General features: G+C 31.6%; 1 protein-coding gene across 5 annotated transcripts in view; it reads right to left on the bottom strand.

Moving 5' to 3' along the window:
- Positions 1-16187, bottom strand: part of LOC132904477 (growth hormone secretagogue receptor type 1) — a 63924-nt gene that overhangs the window by 2616 nt on the left and 45121 nt on the right. For 4 of the 5 annotated variants that reach the window (XM_060955013.1, XM_060955011.1, XM_060955010.1 and 1 more), the window contains exons 5-6: positions 12116-12224; positions 9604-9675 (exon numbers count right to left, since the gene is read on the bottom strand). In XM_060955013.1, the coding sequence (XP_060810996.1) occupies positions 9604-9675; positions 12116-12224 (181 nt within the window). Of the gene's footprint in view, positions 1-393; positions 1320-9603; positions 9676-12115; positions 12225-16187 lie in introns of those variants that run through there. The other variant, XM_060955014.1, reaches the window with a different exon arrangement.

Here is a 16187-nt window from a genome sequence, read left to right as displayed (position 1 = left end):
TTTTCGTTTCGTATATAGTATACTTTTTAAATATTTGTCATTTTTCTTTCATATCTCTTGCAGAAAAATATTATTAGCTGGTCAATACAATAGAAGCTGATTTAGAGTAATGTATTATTGGATTTTGATAGTTGCATTACTACGAGCTTGATATTGGTCAGTAATTGCCAGCAGTAGCTAAAGCATTACAAACGAATTACTAGCTATATTGATGAAATAATAGCGCTGGAACTAACGTAATTAAATCATTATTGGAAAAGCAGTCATAGTCAGTAGTTTTGGGCAGTTCTTCAGTATATCTTTTTAGTAGATTTTCATAGTTTTTTTTTCTGGAAGAGATATTTTATGTATTTATTATACATAGTTATATATACAACAACTATTATAGTAATGTATATGGTAACATATCAGTATATCTTTCTTAGGTTTTATTTTCCAAATATTTTTATAAATTTACTACAGTAATTTCATTTGGAGTAGAAACATGGAATGTTATTATTAAATATTCTTAATCGTATTTGAAAAAGGTTACTATCGGTCAGTAACATATAAAAAGTACATAAAAATTCTTATCACAACAATACAATATTTGTTCGAAAAATACCGTTCTTTAATACATTCACATAAACAGCTGTTTACAATACTGTAATTGATATCACGCTCTCTAATTAATGCCGACTGAAAACGTAAATGTACAGTAAAAACAGCATGCTGGTTACATAAGAAAGTATCACACGAAGTTCTCTTCCTGTTCGCTAATATCAATTTTCCTAGTTCCGGTCATATTGCTCCTTAATCGTCTCTTGGCACACTTCTTCATTCTGCATAATTCCAAGAATCCTTTTTTGAACTTACTGCTCATTAAATTATACAATATCGGATCAATGGCGCTGTGCAGATAGAACATGATCCTGCTAAAGTTAAGAAAAGCGAAGAACGTGTCTCGATCAATGGCGGCAATTTGTTCTGCCGGTGCGATCACTATATAAAAGATCAGAATCCTGTATGGCGACAGACAGATGAAAAAGCTGATAACCACCGATAATAACATTGTAATCACGTGCTTCTTTGCTCTGGTATGGTAAGGGTCGCTTGTATTACTGGGATTTGGCATCAATTGCCTGATGATGAAAGTGTACAGGATCAGCAGGATCAGCAGTGGCGCTATATAGAAGACGAGGACCAGAAGTAAGAAGAATACCACAGTGGCGCTACTGTCGGCCATCGTCAAACAGACTGGAACAAAGTTCCTCGCGTCTTGATCGTTCTTGTTCTCCTTCACACGCATCTCCTGGTACTGAGAGACCCAGATTATGGGACTGCAATCAGTTAAAGCGAAATTGGCGTGCAACTGGAACTTTCAGAATCTTCAAGCTGGACGGAGATCGAGCAGGAAGGATGGCGGTTTGAGATTAACGTGTAAGCGGTTTTTAGCCCCTTTACCGACCGAGTTTGCAGAGGATTTGCCTTGTAAGCTCGGCGAAGCTTGTGATTCGATTGGAACTTGCACTACTTTCTTTTTTCATTGAGTACAAGCTTTGGACCCTCATGGGTCTATAAGCCACATGAACAATGTTGAATGTTAACAATATAATAGCAATATAAGAACAATACCAAAATGTAAAAATAGAGAACTCAGAAGTAAAAATTCGAGTAATCGCATGGTTCGTAATACTTCATCTTAATCTCTGGATTTAGTCTTAAATTTAGCGTTCTTTTTTTTAGTCTTTTTAATTTACACCTGGTTTCAGTTTTATGTATTAGAAAACACCAGTACAATGTCTACGGTTTGAACCTATAGCTGACTATTTGTTTTCTCTAAGTTTTAACATCATTATTCTTATTATAAGATAATTTGCACTATATTGAAGGATTGAATTTAGCCTTATCTGGGCAGACCAAATCTTTAGGTTAAAACAAGCAATATGTATTGAAAGCAATTACTTTTTTTCCTATACCCTGCATTTTCAATTGGAATTATTAAATTCGTTTTCCAGGAAATTGTTCAATAACTCGAAGTTTAATGCGTGACGTACAAAAATAATCAATGGGGATTTTATTGCTGAGACGAAATGGATCCACCGTATTTTAAACCTTGGTATTTTGCAAACTTGATTAGCAAATAATTTAATTAATTGGATTAATAATAATTGAGTCTCTTTATATTTATTCGAACCACGTATAATGTTATTCCCCTTGTTTTTTTATTTCAGCTGTAATTTCTTTTTTTTTCCGATTTTTCAATTTGAAATAGATTTTTAGATTTTTTTCTTATTCGCACTTTTTATATAAATATACATATGTATAAAAAAGAAGAAAGAAAATCATTCGAATTTCTTTGTTGAGATAGAGGAGCTCTTAACTTTTCTGAAAGTCGTTTTAGGTATCGAGACACGGGAAAATAGCTTGCCGTCACACGGTGACACTCCCACGTAACCGAACACAGTATCCTGTTGCTTTCTTTTCTTTCTTCTTCCCTCCTTTTTTCTGTCTTGGCACGAATCTCGGACCCGATCTTCGCACGAAAGACGGCACCGTGATATTAAATTTCCTCGAATACTCGAACTGACGCAATTTTCGGTAATTGCACAGAGACTGTTGTGTTTTCTCTCTTTATAAATGGAGAGAGAAGAAGAAAAAAACGACGCATTTGTCAAAATTGCTAACACTGTTCAAAGTCTGTAGAAAACTGTTAAATTATATCACTGTCTGTAGAACAATTTATTTCTTGAGATTTTAAGTAAGATTTTAATTAAAAATAAATAGTTTTGATTGGACTATTCAAAATGATATTGTAAAGTAAAAATATAGAATAAAAAGCATGCTTTTTTATTAAAAGTGGAGAATTGCTTTTCTTAAAACAACAATGAAGAAACGCAAGTGATCATTGATAATAATAAAATTAATGTAATAAAATTCTTACTGTTTTCATTGAACTTATAATTTATATTATACCAACTTATTTCTTTGAATTTGAGTATGTTAAAACCCACTTTGTATTGTTACAGTTTGCTATAAATTTCTTCGTCTGATATCTCAGATACAGGGAAAAGGCAGACGTTTGAAAATTTAAGAAACTGTGGGTTATTTTGTTAATAGTGATAGTAGAATTACCCTACATATCAGACAGAGAGGATTCCCCGGTTGATTCATCAATAGTATTGTGTTGCAAGACCGTATACGAGCTTGGAGTACTTGGAGCTTTATTCAAGAAACTTGCCTCTGAAATTATACTAGATATCTGTCTTGCTTTCCTGCCTTGATAAACTGCGATACGCTTGTGCTTATTCAGCTTCCCAATGTCTGACAGATATATATATGTTGGAAAGCAACAGTTTCCGCACTTGATTTCAATTTCTAGTTTCTTTTGTTGTCTCTTATAATCTATTTCTTTCCTATTTCTTCGAGTTACAATGTTAAAAGAAAGAAAAATATTTCATATTTGATTTCTGAAGATCTATAATAATACTTGATATTTGTTTTCTTTTGTGCTTATCTAAATTCAAATTTTTATGCCTGTATTCGAAGTTTTAAATTTAAATCCAAATCCTAATCCTTGGCATTAACTTAATATCAAAATCGTATACATATTCTATCACTTTATAGGTTAAATTATCTGTACATACAAATTGCAATTTCTTTCCCTAAATTTACTTTCAAATCTACCGCACGCCATTGACCTGGAAAACGTGTTTCTTATCAGACCAAGACGTCATAGATCTAAAGGAGATCCCCTATTTATTATCTCCTCTGCTGATAGGTCCCTTAGGAATAAACTCGGCAATTACTTTCCTTTTTTATCCTGTCCTAAGTAACTTGAAGCCTTCAAACTGTACCATTATAACATTTTTACGACATATTTCCTCCCTTCATATATTCAATTATAGTTCTCTTCTAACCGAGTTTTACATCTCTGGTTTTTTCCTGATTTCATCCTGAACCTTTCTGCTCCATTTATGTTGCTATCTCCTGGCAATTTTGGCCTCACTCAAACGATCATTTTGTTTGTACTTTTTCTAGCGAATGGACGTAATAACGTCCCTTGTCAATTTTTATCAATTTCATATTTTTTTGTCTATTCACAATGTAATTGTATTTTTTTATATCCAGTTTCTGACAAAGCACCACCTCCTGAACCAATTACATTTTGTACGCTTAGAACAAGTTATGAAACTTCATACAGTGTTCGAAGGTCTGCTCACAAATCAGATTCGTTATCATTGGAATGAATCTCAGAAATGGCTGGGCCACGTTTATTTTTTCCATCTCTGCTAGTGAATAAAAGCTTTAAACACAAAGTTTAATAGAAACTCAGATAAGCGGTTAAATAAATTCGCTCTGTAGTAATATTGCAATATGTTTCAAAGATCAGATTGAAGATAAACTTTGATCATTTTTTCATATTATTACCTTCAATATATCGATCTTTTCTTCTTGGAAACAATGTTGACTTTCTAAGAGAAACTCCTTTGAATATTGGATATTGAATATGATAGAATTTATGTAATAGGAATCAAGCAACTATGTCTTCTAAAAGCCAAAATTGATTTCTATAAGATGTGTTACATTTACGTTCAAACGTAATTGAAATTCCTTTTGAACAAAATATTTACTTGTTTACTTGTTGATCATAAACGGTTAAAGAATTTATAACATATATATATATTTCTAATCTCTACTTTGCTATTTCCTTTTCCCAAAGCAAACTTTCAGTTAATTTCAATGTTTTTTTTCCTTTTGCTAGAAGATATTCGGAGACTTTCTGTTTACCGAGCAGGCACGGGAGCAAAATTTTCCTATCAACCAGCATCATCCTAATCCTCTAATCTATGGATGTGGATTATGTATTTTGTCTCCATCAATAACACCGTCGAAAATTCGAGATTACGATTTCAGAGGGCGGTACTGTACGGTAAACAGCGGCGGACGAACATATACAAGTATTTATATTGCAGAGGAGTAGCGTTGTATTTTCTAGCCCTTTAATACCATTGATAAACTTTGCTCCAGAAACTCGATTCAGCGAGAATTTTCGAACATCTCGAGCTATTACTTTCCCATCAACTTCTGTTTTCTTCCAATTTTTCGGCACTTGTGCAATCAATCTGGGATTGGAATTCTAGGAAGTTGATATACTGTCACAACTGGCTACAGAAAGTGCAATTTATAGGTTTCTTAGAAAAGTATCTGGAAGTTGTGATGGATTTAAGATTATTGGATCTTTTAGTTCTTAAACTTTAAATACTTCTTCCTTGGAATTTATCCGAAAGAATTATTGTTTTTTAAATTGAAGTTATATTATAACGTCCTCCCCATTTTCCCAAGTAGTTTCACATCATCTAGTTTTCACTTTTTAGTTAGAAATTGATAAATCCTTTTCTATCAGTAACAGAATATGTCTATATGATAAGTTTTATGTGAACGAATGATTGAAATTAAATTTAAATATTTCTTCAGTCAATTAAAAAACTGAAACTGTTCCAGATTGTGTCCACTTAATAAAGTGCAACGAAACATAACGTAAAACATAACCTTTCAATATTCTAAATACTAAACAACATTTTACACTAATCCTGTATAGAATCATTTCTTTCCATCATATTACGCAAGTCAATTTAGCCTTTATTCTATGTTGAAACACGTCCAATAATTTTCTTGCGAAGCCATCGCCATCCGGGTTGCCTTCCATCTTCCTCGAAAGCTTTGTTCTTTTTCACCACGACACCTAATGCCACTCTTCTTTCTTTCTTCGATATTTTTTTCCTTGGAAGACAATCCTCCAGCAGCTTTTTCACAGACTGCTTTCTCGAGCCATAAATTCAGCGAACAGGGGGCCTCGTCTTTGAACCGGGTAACCGCGCCCTCGTGATCCACGGGAGGAAAAAAGTGTTACCGATGTGTAAAGCTCTCCCCCAGAAGTGGTTCACAGGCGATATTCCTTTTATGACCAGCGATACACGGTGTCTTTCTTCGTTTGGGCCAACTCGAACGTGGATGAAACACCAGATGGATTTTATGATTCGTTTGAATCGAATCTTTCAGCAACATATGGTCGACTTTCTTTGCTAATACTGGACTGCGGATATTTAAATATTTATAAAATATTTAATTTTTAATTGCTATTGTTGAGTCATAGATGATGACAATTATTTAGGTCAGGTTATTTAATTTTAATTTATATCCTATATCCTACGCGATAAGAGATGTTAACGATATTTATCACGTAAATCAAAAGATACAAATTAGAATAAATACTTTAAGATCAAATAACCTACACCAAATTATTATGCGTCACCGAGATACCCATTGAGAAATAAGAATGTAAAAATGCGTAGAATATACATAATCTGCAACAATATATAAAATATCGCAAAACATAGTATTCCTTATGATATTTAGGGACCGAAATAAATCTCTACCTAGACCCTTCTATTTCTCTGATTATGTTTATAAAAATATAAGTCTTCACAAATATTCGCAGTCCAATTATTACGTTTCGAACGAACTACCGATAGATCTAACAAGCTTAAATCTTTTCTTTTATCGAAAAAACTTTTTACCAAGTGTCGAAGGAGTTTAGTAAAAAGTTTTAAAGTGTTCGTTGAAAGAATTTGTATTTGAAAGGCGATGTTGGTTTGTGTGCTTGGAGCTTTGTGAAGTTCTATCGTAGTTATGAAGTTAGTAATATGGACTCTCAAAAATTTCTCAATTTTACAAACTCGTTAAACCAAATCACTATCAACCCATTGAAAGAAAAAGACCAAGTTTTGATTATTTCAGGTATCTTAGTATACCTCATATATATATGTGAGTTTTCTGAATATTCTTTTTGATTGTTTCCTAGCGACGCATTTAATTTAATTACATAAAGTGGCCACGCATAGCGATTTTACTTAATGCCCCAGAAGAATGGTTGCATCACAGGCTTATTCATGAGATTACTAATGTAATTCCAGAAGAGAATCCACACTTTTATTAGGACCATCTTTCTTCCAGCCCTTCTTCGCGCGCTTGGGGATCAGCCTTTAATAATGATTAGCGTATTTGGATGATTCTAATTTGGTTTGAAGATATTCTATTCTAAATAATTAAATTATGTTCCTAAGCATGAAATATTCATACTTAGGAGTCATATTTAATCATGATTTAAATTGAATCGAAATATGAATATTTTAATAGTGTATGGTAATTTAATGTAAATTAATGTATCTAAGAACTTTTAAAATTATCAAATCTACGAGCAGTGGTACTAACGCGAGAAAAGTTAAAATCAATGTCAACACGAATTAAACAAATCTCAATTTTAAAACTTTGTCACAAGATAAGTAAATCTCCGGCAATAACACAAACAGAGAAATAATCGTAAAATAGAACTCGGAACGTATTACGGTGGTTTTTACAACTTTCCTTTTAATTTCCATCTGGCTAGGTCATCATATTCTGCCCTCGTTATCCCTCCATTTATACTCTTTGCTCGTTTATCACCAGGAGTAAAGTCAGAAATTTTTCAGAGGATGTCTTACGGACCATTAAGGTTTTGCGGGTCACCGTCGTGATTTTCTTATCATCGCCACTCCATATCGATTTTTACAGCTGGATTTCTCCGGAAAATATCCCTGAGGGAAGCTGTTTCTCGCGCGTACAATGATATGGTAACATATGGCTTTAAATTAGTATCGTCTTCGGTGAAACTCCCTTTCGCAATGTATATATATATTGTAATTGAGAGGAACAGCTGCCTTTTAGCTTCCATGTATCCTCGATTCTTCTTGAACGCTCTTCTACCTCTGTGGCGTCATATTTCACCAGTAAAAAATCGTTAGTAATGTTAAAAATGGTTAACCGCAGCTATTTTTCTCTTAAATGTTCCTGAAGATAGATTGCATAGTGTGGTAACGAAAAGTTTACTTCAGTTTGTTTTTATAAATATTTTAATGTCAATAGCTTAAAAAACCAATATCTTCTAAGTTCTATCACCTTTTGATTTTTACGCGTTACGGTTGGCACGCATGTCACAGTTTACTAATTTACTTATATAACGACCACTTCATCGATATTGATACTTGCTGAATCTTCATTTTTAAATACAAATCACAAAATGTCATAAATAGTCTTAAAGAAGTATATTTTTTCGCATTTCTATAGAAAGTTCCATCATATCTAGATAATGTTACAATTTTCCAATATAATATGGAGATCACTTCATAGATATCGATACGTGATTAGAACGTGTTCATCATTCATCATCATAAATGGAAATCACAAAATGTTTAAATACCTCTTTTTTGGCTATTAGTCTTGATGTTTCAACGTTTCATTTATTCATATCTCACGTCACGTTGCCGTTTCAATGATTATCTGTATCGCGACAAAAAATCGTCAAGCGTGACCGTGGTACTTAATTAAACGCTTCAATCGTCAAGCTACAATTGGTATAAAAATAGAAAGGAAAAATAAATAAGGAAAAATGTCGGGTAAGCAGCGTGCTTAATAGGACGAACGTTATTGTCTACGTAACTGGTGCACGACATTCAACTGCGTGATTCACTGCAGTTTGCAGCTCACGCCACAGTGTTGCGCCACTTTAACACGTTGTTTACGCCCTCTGGCAATTAAGTTGAAAATCGTCTCGGGAATCGAAATTGTAAGCGACCCTTTCGTACACTATGGAATGATTTCATGGGAAAATAGATTTGGCACATTGATGAGAACTCGTCTTTGAATCGGATGAACAATCAATTACAGTAATTAACGTTATACGTTTCTGACAGATAATTTTACCGAAATCTTAAAACGTAGAATGACTAGATTCAGCAATTACACTTTTGATCGAGATAAACCAGTCAACTCGTAATTTTAATAGCCATTTTCTTGAACAAAATAATTTCTTTACTTAGGGATTTTCTATATTTTTTAATGTCGTTTCATTTCTATTAAAAACGAATTATGTCATACTTACATACCAAAAGGGCTAAAACTAACCTTTAATTAAATTTGATTTATCTCTATTAAGTTTTAACTTTTTGATCATAGAAATTTCTGCTTAAGGGACCCAGTTAGTAGGTTAAGGTAAAGATAAAAATTCAAAGAATTTGATTTCAATTATCGATATATTTATTGTACGATATTGTTTTATTTATCGAAAAACGTAATATATAATTAAAGGGTGTTAATATCTTGCAATAAAAAACTTCAAAATATCGCGATATTAAGTAGTCCCAACTGAAATATACGGCAAAGGCAGTCAATAAAAAACAGAAAAACGAGTTTGCGTTTAATTGCCTTTTCACGAAGTTTATGAATGCCACTTCAGAGTTTCAAACTGTACAATATTAAATTCACGGAGAAAGAAGAGACCTGACATTCCAAGTGTTTCTCTCGAATGAACAGACTGCAATATTCTGGATATTTTCGTTACATAGAAATGCAGCATCGAGGGCGAATGAGAAAAAGAATGGAGAGGGACAAAGAGATAGCGAAAGAAAAATAAAGAAGTGGACAAGAATTGAGAAACGAATGAAAGCATGGTATGCGTCAACAGCGAAGAAAGCGGATAAAAGAAAAGTGCGAAGTAACAATTCGATGTTTTTTTATTTGTCTCACCTGGTGCAAAGCGCCGCCGCAACCCACGCAACGAAGCAAAGAAACGTCGCTCTGGCCTTTGTGCACATATACCTATGAAAAAATACCTTGTGTCAATCCCTGTTTTTGTAAATATTTAAAAAGTAACTATTATTTTTGGTCTGATTTAAAAAATAAATAAGTGGGAACCGTAACTGACACGGTGTTGCACACGGATAGTCACACACGAGTTCTGCATCAATTCACTACTTGAAAGGGATGAATGATTTCGACAGACAAGTTTCACCAAGAGATAGAGAATAACGTGCTTTTGTTTTTAACAGAGTCGTCGCTTTCGTTCGTTGGTGGAATTTCGACAGATCGAATGTTTGGTTAGTTTCCTGTCGATTGAATTCCACAGTGTCTGTTTCGGAATGTGAGTATTATTGTATCAGAAGAGAATTGGATAGAACATGTAGCGTGGGACTTTTACCGTAACATATTTTTATATAAACGGACGAATACGCGACTAACGTGAAGATGAATTTATTTTCTCTTTATGTTCTGAACACAAATATACAGTATATGTATATATTGTGCGTATAAATGAACATTTTGAAATTTCAGTGCCATTATAACGAGAATCGACTATCGTGATTGTATGAGCCATTTATTTTGGAAGTGGTGTAAGTTCCCTTTGTCCATTTCCCTTTGTTTCGAAATATCGAAGTGTACGCGTTCTCATCGATTGAAAAATCCTGATAAAGGTCAGTAAGCAAAGTAAACTTAGTTTAAGTTCCACGTATTAAGTAAATATAAATTCAATTTTAATAAAAAATCAAAAAAATTTAACCAAAATTAAATACAAAATTTAACAAATAGTTCTTTTTAGAATTAATTAGATCAATATCTTTTTCAGGGTCATGAATGGACTTATACAACTTTTAAAATTAGAGAATTGTGTAATTCATTAAATTTTTAATATTTAATATATATATGTGTGTGATATTTAAAAATAAATAGAATATAACTAAATAAATTTTAATTATCATAATATTATTATGTCAGATTCCAGTAAATATCCGTATAATTATTAGATTCTAGAGTTAATCCAAAATTATCCATGGAGAAAAGTAAGGAAGATAACAACAATATGTAATACTTCCTTCAGTTCTAGGTTTGCACTTCGATACGATATAAATGTAAGATTATTAACAGTTTAATAATAGTTTAAATGTAATAATAATTACATTGAATTATAACAATTTAATTAAATGATATAATAATGATTCAATGAATGTAATAATAATTTATTAATATATTACTGAATTCCATTTAAACAACTTCCACATCCGTACATGCAATATTATGACAGATACAGAAGTTAGGATAACATTCGCAATCGTTCGTTTTTGATTATTGGTGCCTGGATTACTTAGATAAAGTACAGTTTACAAGAAATGGATTTACACCACTTTCAAAATAAACGATTGCGCAATGCCAATTACTAATAAAATCTCAATTGATTAGAATAAACGAATATTTTAAGATTTAAATTATAAATTGTATAAAAAGTGTTTCGTTTTCTCAATTTTTTCAAAACATGGACTTACACCGTTTCCAAAATAAACGGCTTATATTGACCTAATTTGAAACTTGTGTCAACACGTATTATATAGCACATGATATATTCATAAAAGGTTTCTATATGCAAGTGTTCGAATACTTTTGTGAGCCGATGTATTTCGTAGTATATTTATATATTATTATATATACATAAATATAATTATATATATAATTATATATATTATATATTATATATATAATTATATATATTATATATTATATATATATTTATATATATTATATATATATTATATATATATATATATATATATATATATATATATATATATATATAATAATATCCTTGAGGTAAATAAGACGATCGATTTTGGAAAATCGAGTTTATTATAGGAATAAATTAAATTATATACAATAACAGTTAATAATAAATCTACTAGAAATTTTACCTGAAAAATCGAGAATTGATTTTTTAAGTCCTAAATTACCGTTCTTCTCTCGTGGTCTAACCTATTCATTAAAATGATTGCCGGTAAAACAAAGCAAAAGTAAAAATATGGGTTGGCGGGTATTTGAATTTTATAGAATTTACATATAATATATATATATAATATAGTATATATATATACTATATATATATTATATGTACTTAATTTTTCACTCGGTATAAAGCATAGACGTTGACTCATACTTAAGCTATATTTCATCAGCGCTCCACCCGATAAGTATTAAACCTGCAAACTCACTTTGACAGATTTTTTTAATTGATACTTTTCTGATTACAGAGAACGTAATATACTCGCTACGATATAACCATTAAGTTAGTGTTTTGTTTACTTGGAAGCGCCACACATGACTGGTTTCATAACTATTTCAAAACCAATTGTCTCTGTATTTGTCGAAAGTACACAGAAAGATGCTACGTGTTTACTTGTAAGATATTGCTCTATAAAATATTCTCTTTACTTACCCAACCCGTAGGGGTTCGCAAATTGCATAATACCGCTCGAAACTGATCGCCAAGATCGTTAGAACCGAAGCGTGTGCCACAGTCAATTCTACAAATGGTACCGCTTTACCTGAAATTGGAAAAATTTGCTATTAGCAAAGAATTACTCAAATTATTGTTAATCGAAGATTACAAAGGAAAAATATAAAATAATTAAGAAATATTAAAAAATAATACAAAAATATTTCACTTTGTTCGTAAGTCTTGTTGGCTAGTATTGTTCATAAAAATATCAATTTGCTTAAACATTCGCAATCTAATTATAATATAGAATAATTTATGAATTAATAAATAATTAAATATTTTATGTACTAATACTAAATGACTGAGATTGACTACTTCTAGAGAGGTTGGGAGAGGCTGGTCCGATTACTGGCTGGGATATTCTACTGATTGATCGATCAGCTGACTACAGAAGCAATTTGATTGGCTGTTGATACTTGAAATGCTCGAGTTTATGCTATACATTCGTATCGTATGTACATATATTCAACATATTAATACAATTGTCCATGCAAATAAACGGATCTTATTGTAAATGTGATTATTGTGTGTTGAATATTTCAGAAATTTAATTTGACGTGCGAGAAATGCGATCTCGTTTGTCGTTGTAATTTGCCGATCAGAGAATAAATAATTGACGGAATTTCGTGACTGAACAAATAAATGTCAGATATTTTAATATTTCAATATAAATATTCGAAATTAAACAGAAACTTTGAACACAAAAGTCGGGTCAAGTTTCTCTTTCAAAGAAATACCTATTATTATTATGGAAACATGTATTTTATATAACGGGTAACTCAAAAAGAAACTTTCATTTATGATTAACGAAATTTAACGTAATTCTCGATTTCATATTAAAATATACTTTCAAATCTATTTAATAAATAGTATAAATATATCTATAATAATAATAAATATATATAAATAATAATATATAATAATACATAAAATATGTATAATATATAATATATAAATAATAATAATAAATATATTTAATATAATTTAAACATTTAAAACTGAGCTGTCACTGAATCCGAAAATTAGTTTAAGCTTTTCTTTCATACAACTAATTTGGACTGTTTAATTATTATTATTAAAGCATAATTTAAGAGAATGTTTCATATATAATTAACGAAGTTTATTCCCAGATATTCGATATATTCAGCTTCATTCTCTCTTCTGACATAAATGCAACGGGTTTCAAAAGTTGAAGGGTCAATTTTCTCGTTGAACAACCGGGAACGAGATTTACGATTAGAGATTTATGGTTGCGGAAAGGAAGCTTGCTCGACAATCAGGGTGTCGCAATAAACTGGTACGAAGCTCTGGATGCTATTATTTTCCGTATACCTTTCTTCCATTTACTCTATGTCCACGGAGTCCAGAATCGGCTGAGTAATTTTGTCCTTGTACTGTTTCCTGGAAGTCACCGTGTTTTTTCGGTGAATATATCCACAACGAAACAGGAAGCATTCTATTACAAACATAAAGTCCTCCGAGTCGTTACCCCTTTACTTTTTACTCGACAACTTCTCTGGCAATTTATTTTGCTATTTAATTTAAAGCGTACTTCGTGTTTCAGATTATTATGTAACAATTATATAGCCATACACATATTTATAATTGTTATATAACAATTACTCCTTTATGCTTCATTATGGTACCTAACTTTCAATCTTTTAATATAATTGAATAATTTTTATTCTATATAAATATAACTTTAAAAGACACAGTCTTTCAATGTTTTAAAATATATTTCATGATTTTAATCATCAATGGTTATCATAGAGTGGAATTTCATACCACGCAAATTTTTTTACTTTAAATTTCATTTTCATTGTAATGTCAGTTGAATAATCTTTTTTACAACTAATCTAGTTTTAAATAATAACAAAACATTTCTCTCCAACAATTCCATTTTCTTGACCGCATAAATTTTTTTTTTATTTAAAAAAAGTAGAAAATAGAAGGTTTTACTTTTCTCGGGTTCTAATAAATTTGTTTTCGAAACTGAAAATTTTTCTTGATTGCATTAATTTTTTTTTTATTTAAAGAAGGTAGAAAATAGAAGGATTTATTTTTTTCCGGTTCTAATAAATTTGTTTCTGAAATTGAAGAGTTTTGAAGGGGTGGATCGAAGTTTACGAGACGAAATTAGAAAAAAGTGTCCAATAATAGTACCGTCAAAGATTCCGGAAGCTTGGCAAACGCATAAGCCATAGGAAATTATGAGTCATTCTGGAGCATTGATCCACTTTGGTTTCCAAATATTTGTTCTTGTCGACGTTGCGTTCGTAAACACAATCGTCGCAAGAAGAATTCAGTCCCCGTATTATTATTTTGCCTTGTACCGGCCACTGTTATTTTTAATTCTTTATGCGTTTCAGTGATATTTGTAGAGCATCTGCAATACTGAATTATGTAATTTGACTTTCTGGAACATATCCAGTTACTTACACAAAATAATTTATTCGAAAATAGATATTATTTTAACTAAGACAACGAATATCCCTAATGTTATTCAGAGATAAAATAAAGTCACTCAGTTTCCAAACAGCCTGTATTATATTTAAAAGATCACAAATCACGCGGATCATAATTTTTCCTTCCTTCAAATATATTCAAATCCACAGTTACTTTCGACATTGTACAATTTACTATTATCAATCTTTGAAACATTCTGTATAAAATTTTAAAAACAGCAACGAATTGCGCGACTATCGAAGCAGATAATCGTATCTTTAAATTCATATTTACTCGTTTACTTTACGATCACGCTGTACAATCTTCAACGCGATATATGAAAGTGGTTTCATCTCGTTCCGTCGAATTTCTGCACGAGTTTCCAACAAGTCACTGCAATCGCCGTGAAAATTCTCTACGAAGGAAAATAAAATAACGAGAAAGAGATGTATATTCGAATTCCGTCAGATTTTTCCTTCTTTTTTTCCTCGTGCAAGTCACTTTCGAACGTGCACAGAACGATAATAGTGCGCTGAGCATTTCTCCTCGCGTAACAGGAAATGCCCCTTCAAGATTGGACGACTTCCGGTCAAACGAAGCGGTAGAACCAGCTCTGCAACTTCCGATGCTTGGAAAATCTACCAACGCAGTACACGTGGAAAGAGAAGAAACTGAACGGCGCTCTCCTTTGTTTCAATTTCACCCACCTTTTAAATTGCATTCTGGTTTTATTATTAAAATACTCTTTAATTTATATCCGCCTGGCTAATTTTTTTCTACTGAATATAATTTAGATTCACGACTTCGCACGATGCAATTAACAGAACGCATCGATCAAAATACTGCGTTTAATTGTTTCATTAAAAATAGAAACGTGGACACGAGAATGGATAATTCTTGTACTTTCTTTATGACTGTTAGAAAATTAAAGGTTTTGTCAATGGCGAGTTGTAGATTTATATTTTTTATATTTATATATTTTATTCAGATTTATAATTATTTATAAGAGCATGAGAAATTCTGGTATACAGTGGAATTATTATCTTAATATAATAGTACAGTAGAATAGTAGTAGCAGTATAGTAGTAGAATTACCATTTTAAATGATGATGGTTTTATTCGTTAAATCGAATCTGTGAACCAAACTCTTATTGAACAAAATTAGTTCTTACAATGGATTAGGTATATTTAGAAATATGTAAAATGATGGAATATAAATATACAATTTTTTGAAGAAAAATTTCTTTGAATAACTCCAAGACGACAGGTAGATTGAAAATAGTCCACTTTTCGTTGTTAGTATGGTAAACGCTTCATAAAAGGGGAGCGAAATATCGCTGTACGCAAACGAAGAATAAATGGAGTCGTGTAGCAACGTGAGTATTTCAAAAGGTTACCACGGTCTTTATCGTTGTCGTTGTAGTCGTATAACAAATGCGAGGTGTTATCATACATGCGAACGCGCCTGCATAATGTCTATTGGGTTGGCAACTAAATGATTGCGGGTTTTGTCAATACCACCTAATGACAAAATCCGCAATCACTTAGTTGCCAACCCAATAAT

Source organism: Bombus pascuorum, chromosome 2, assembly GCF_905332965.1.
Source record: "Bombus pascuorum chromosome 2, iyBomPasc1.1, whole genome shotgun sequence".
NCBI classification, from domain to species: Eukaryota; Metazoa; Arthropoda; class Insecta; order Hymenoptera; family Apidae; genus Bombus; species Bombus pascuorum.
Note: the sequence above shows the minus strand (reverse complement) of the source record. Positions and strands in the feature narration are given on the sequence as shown.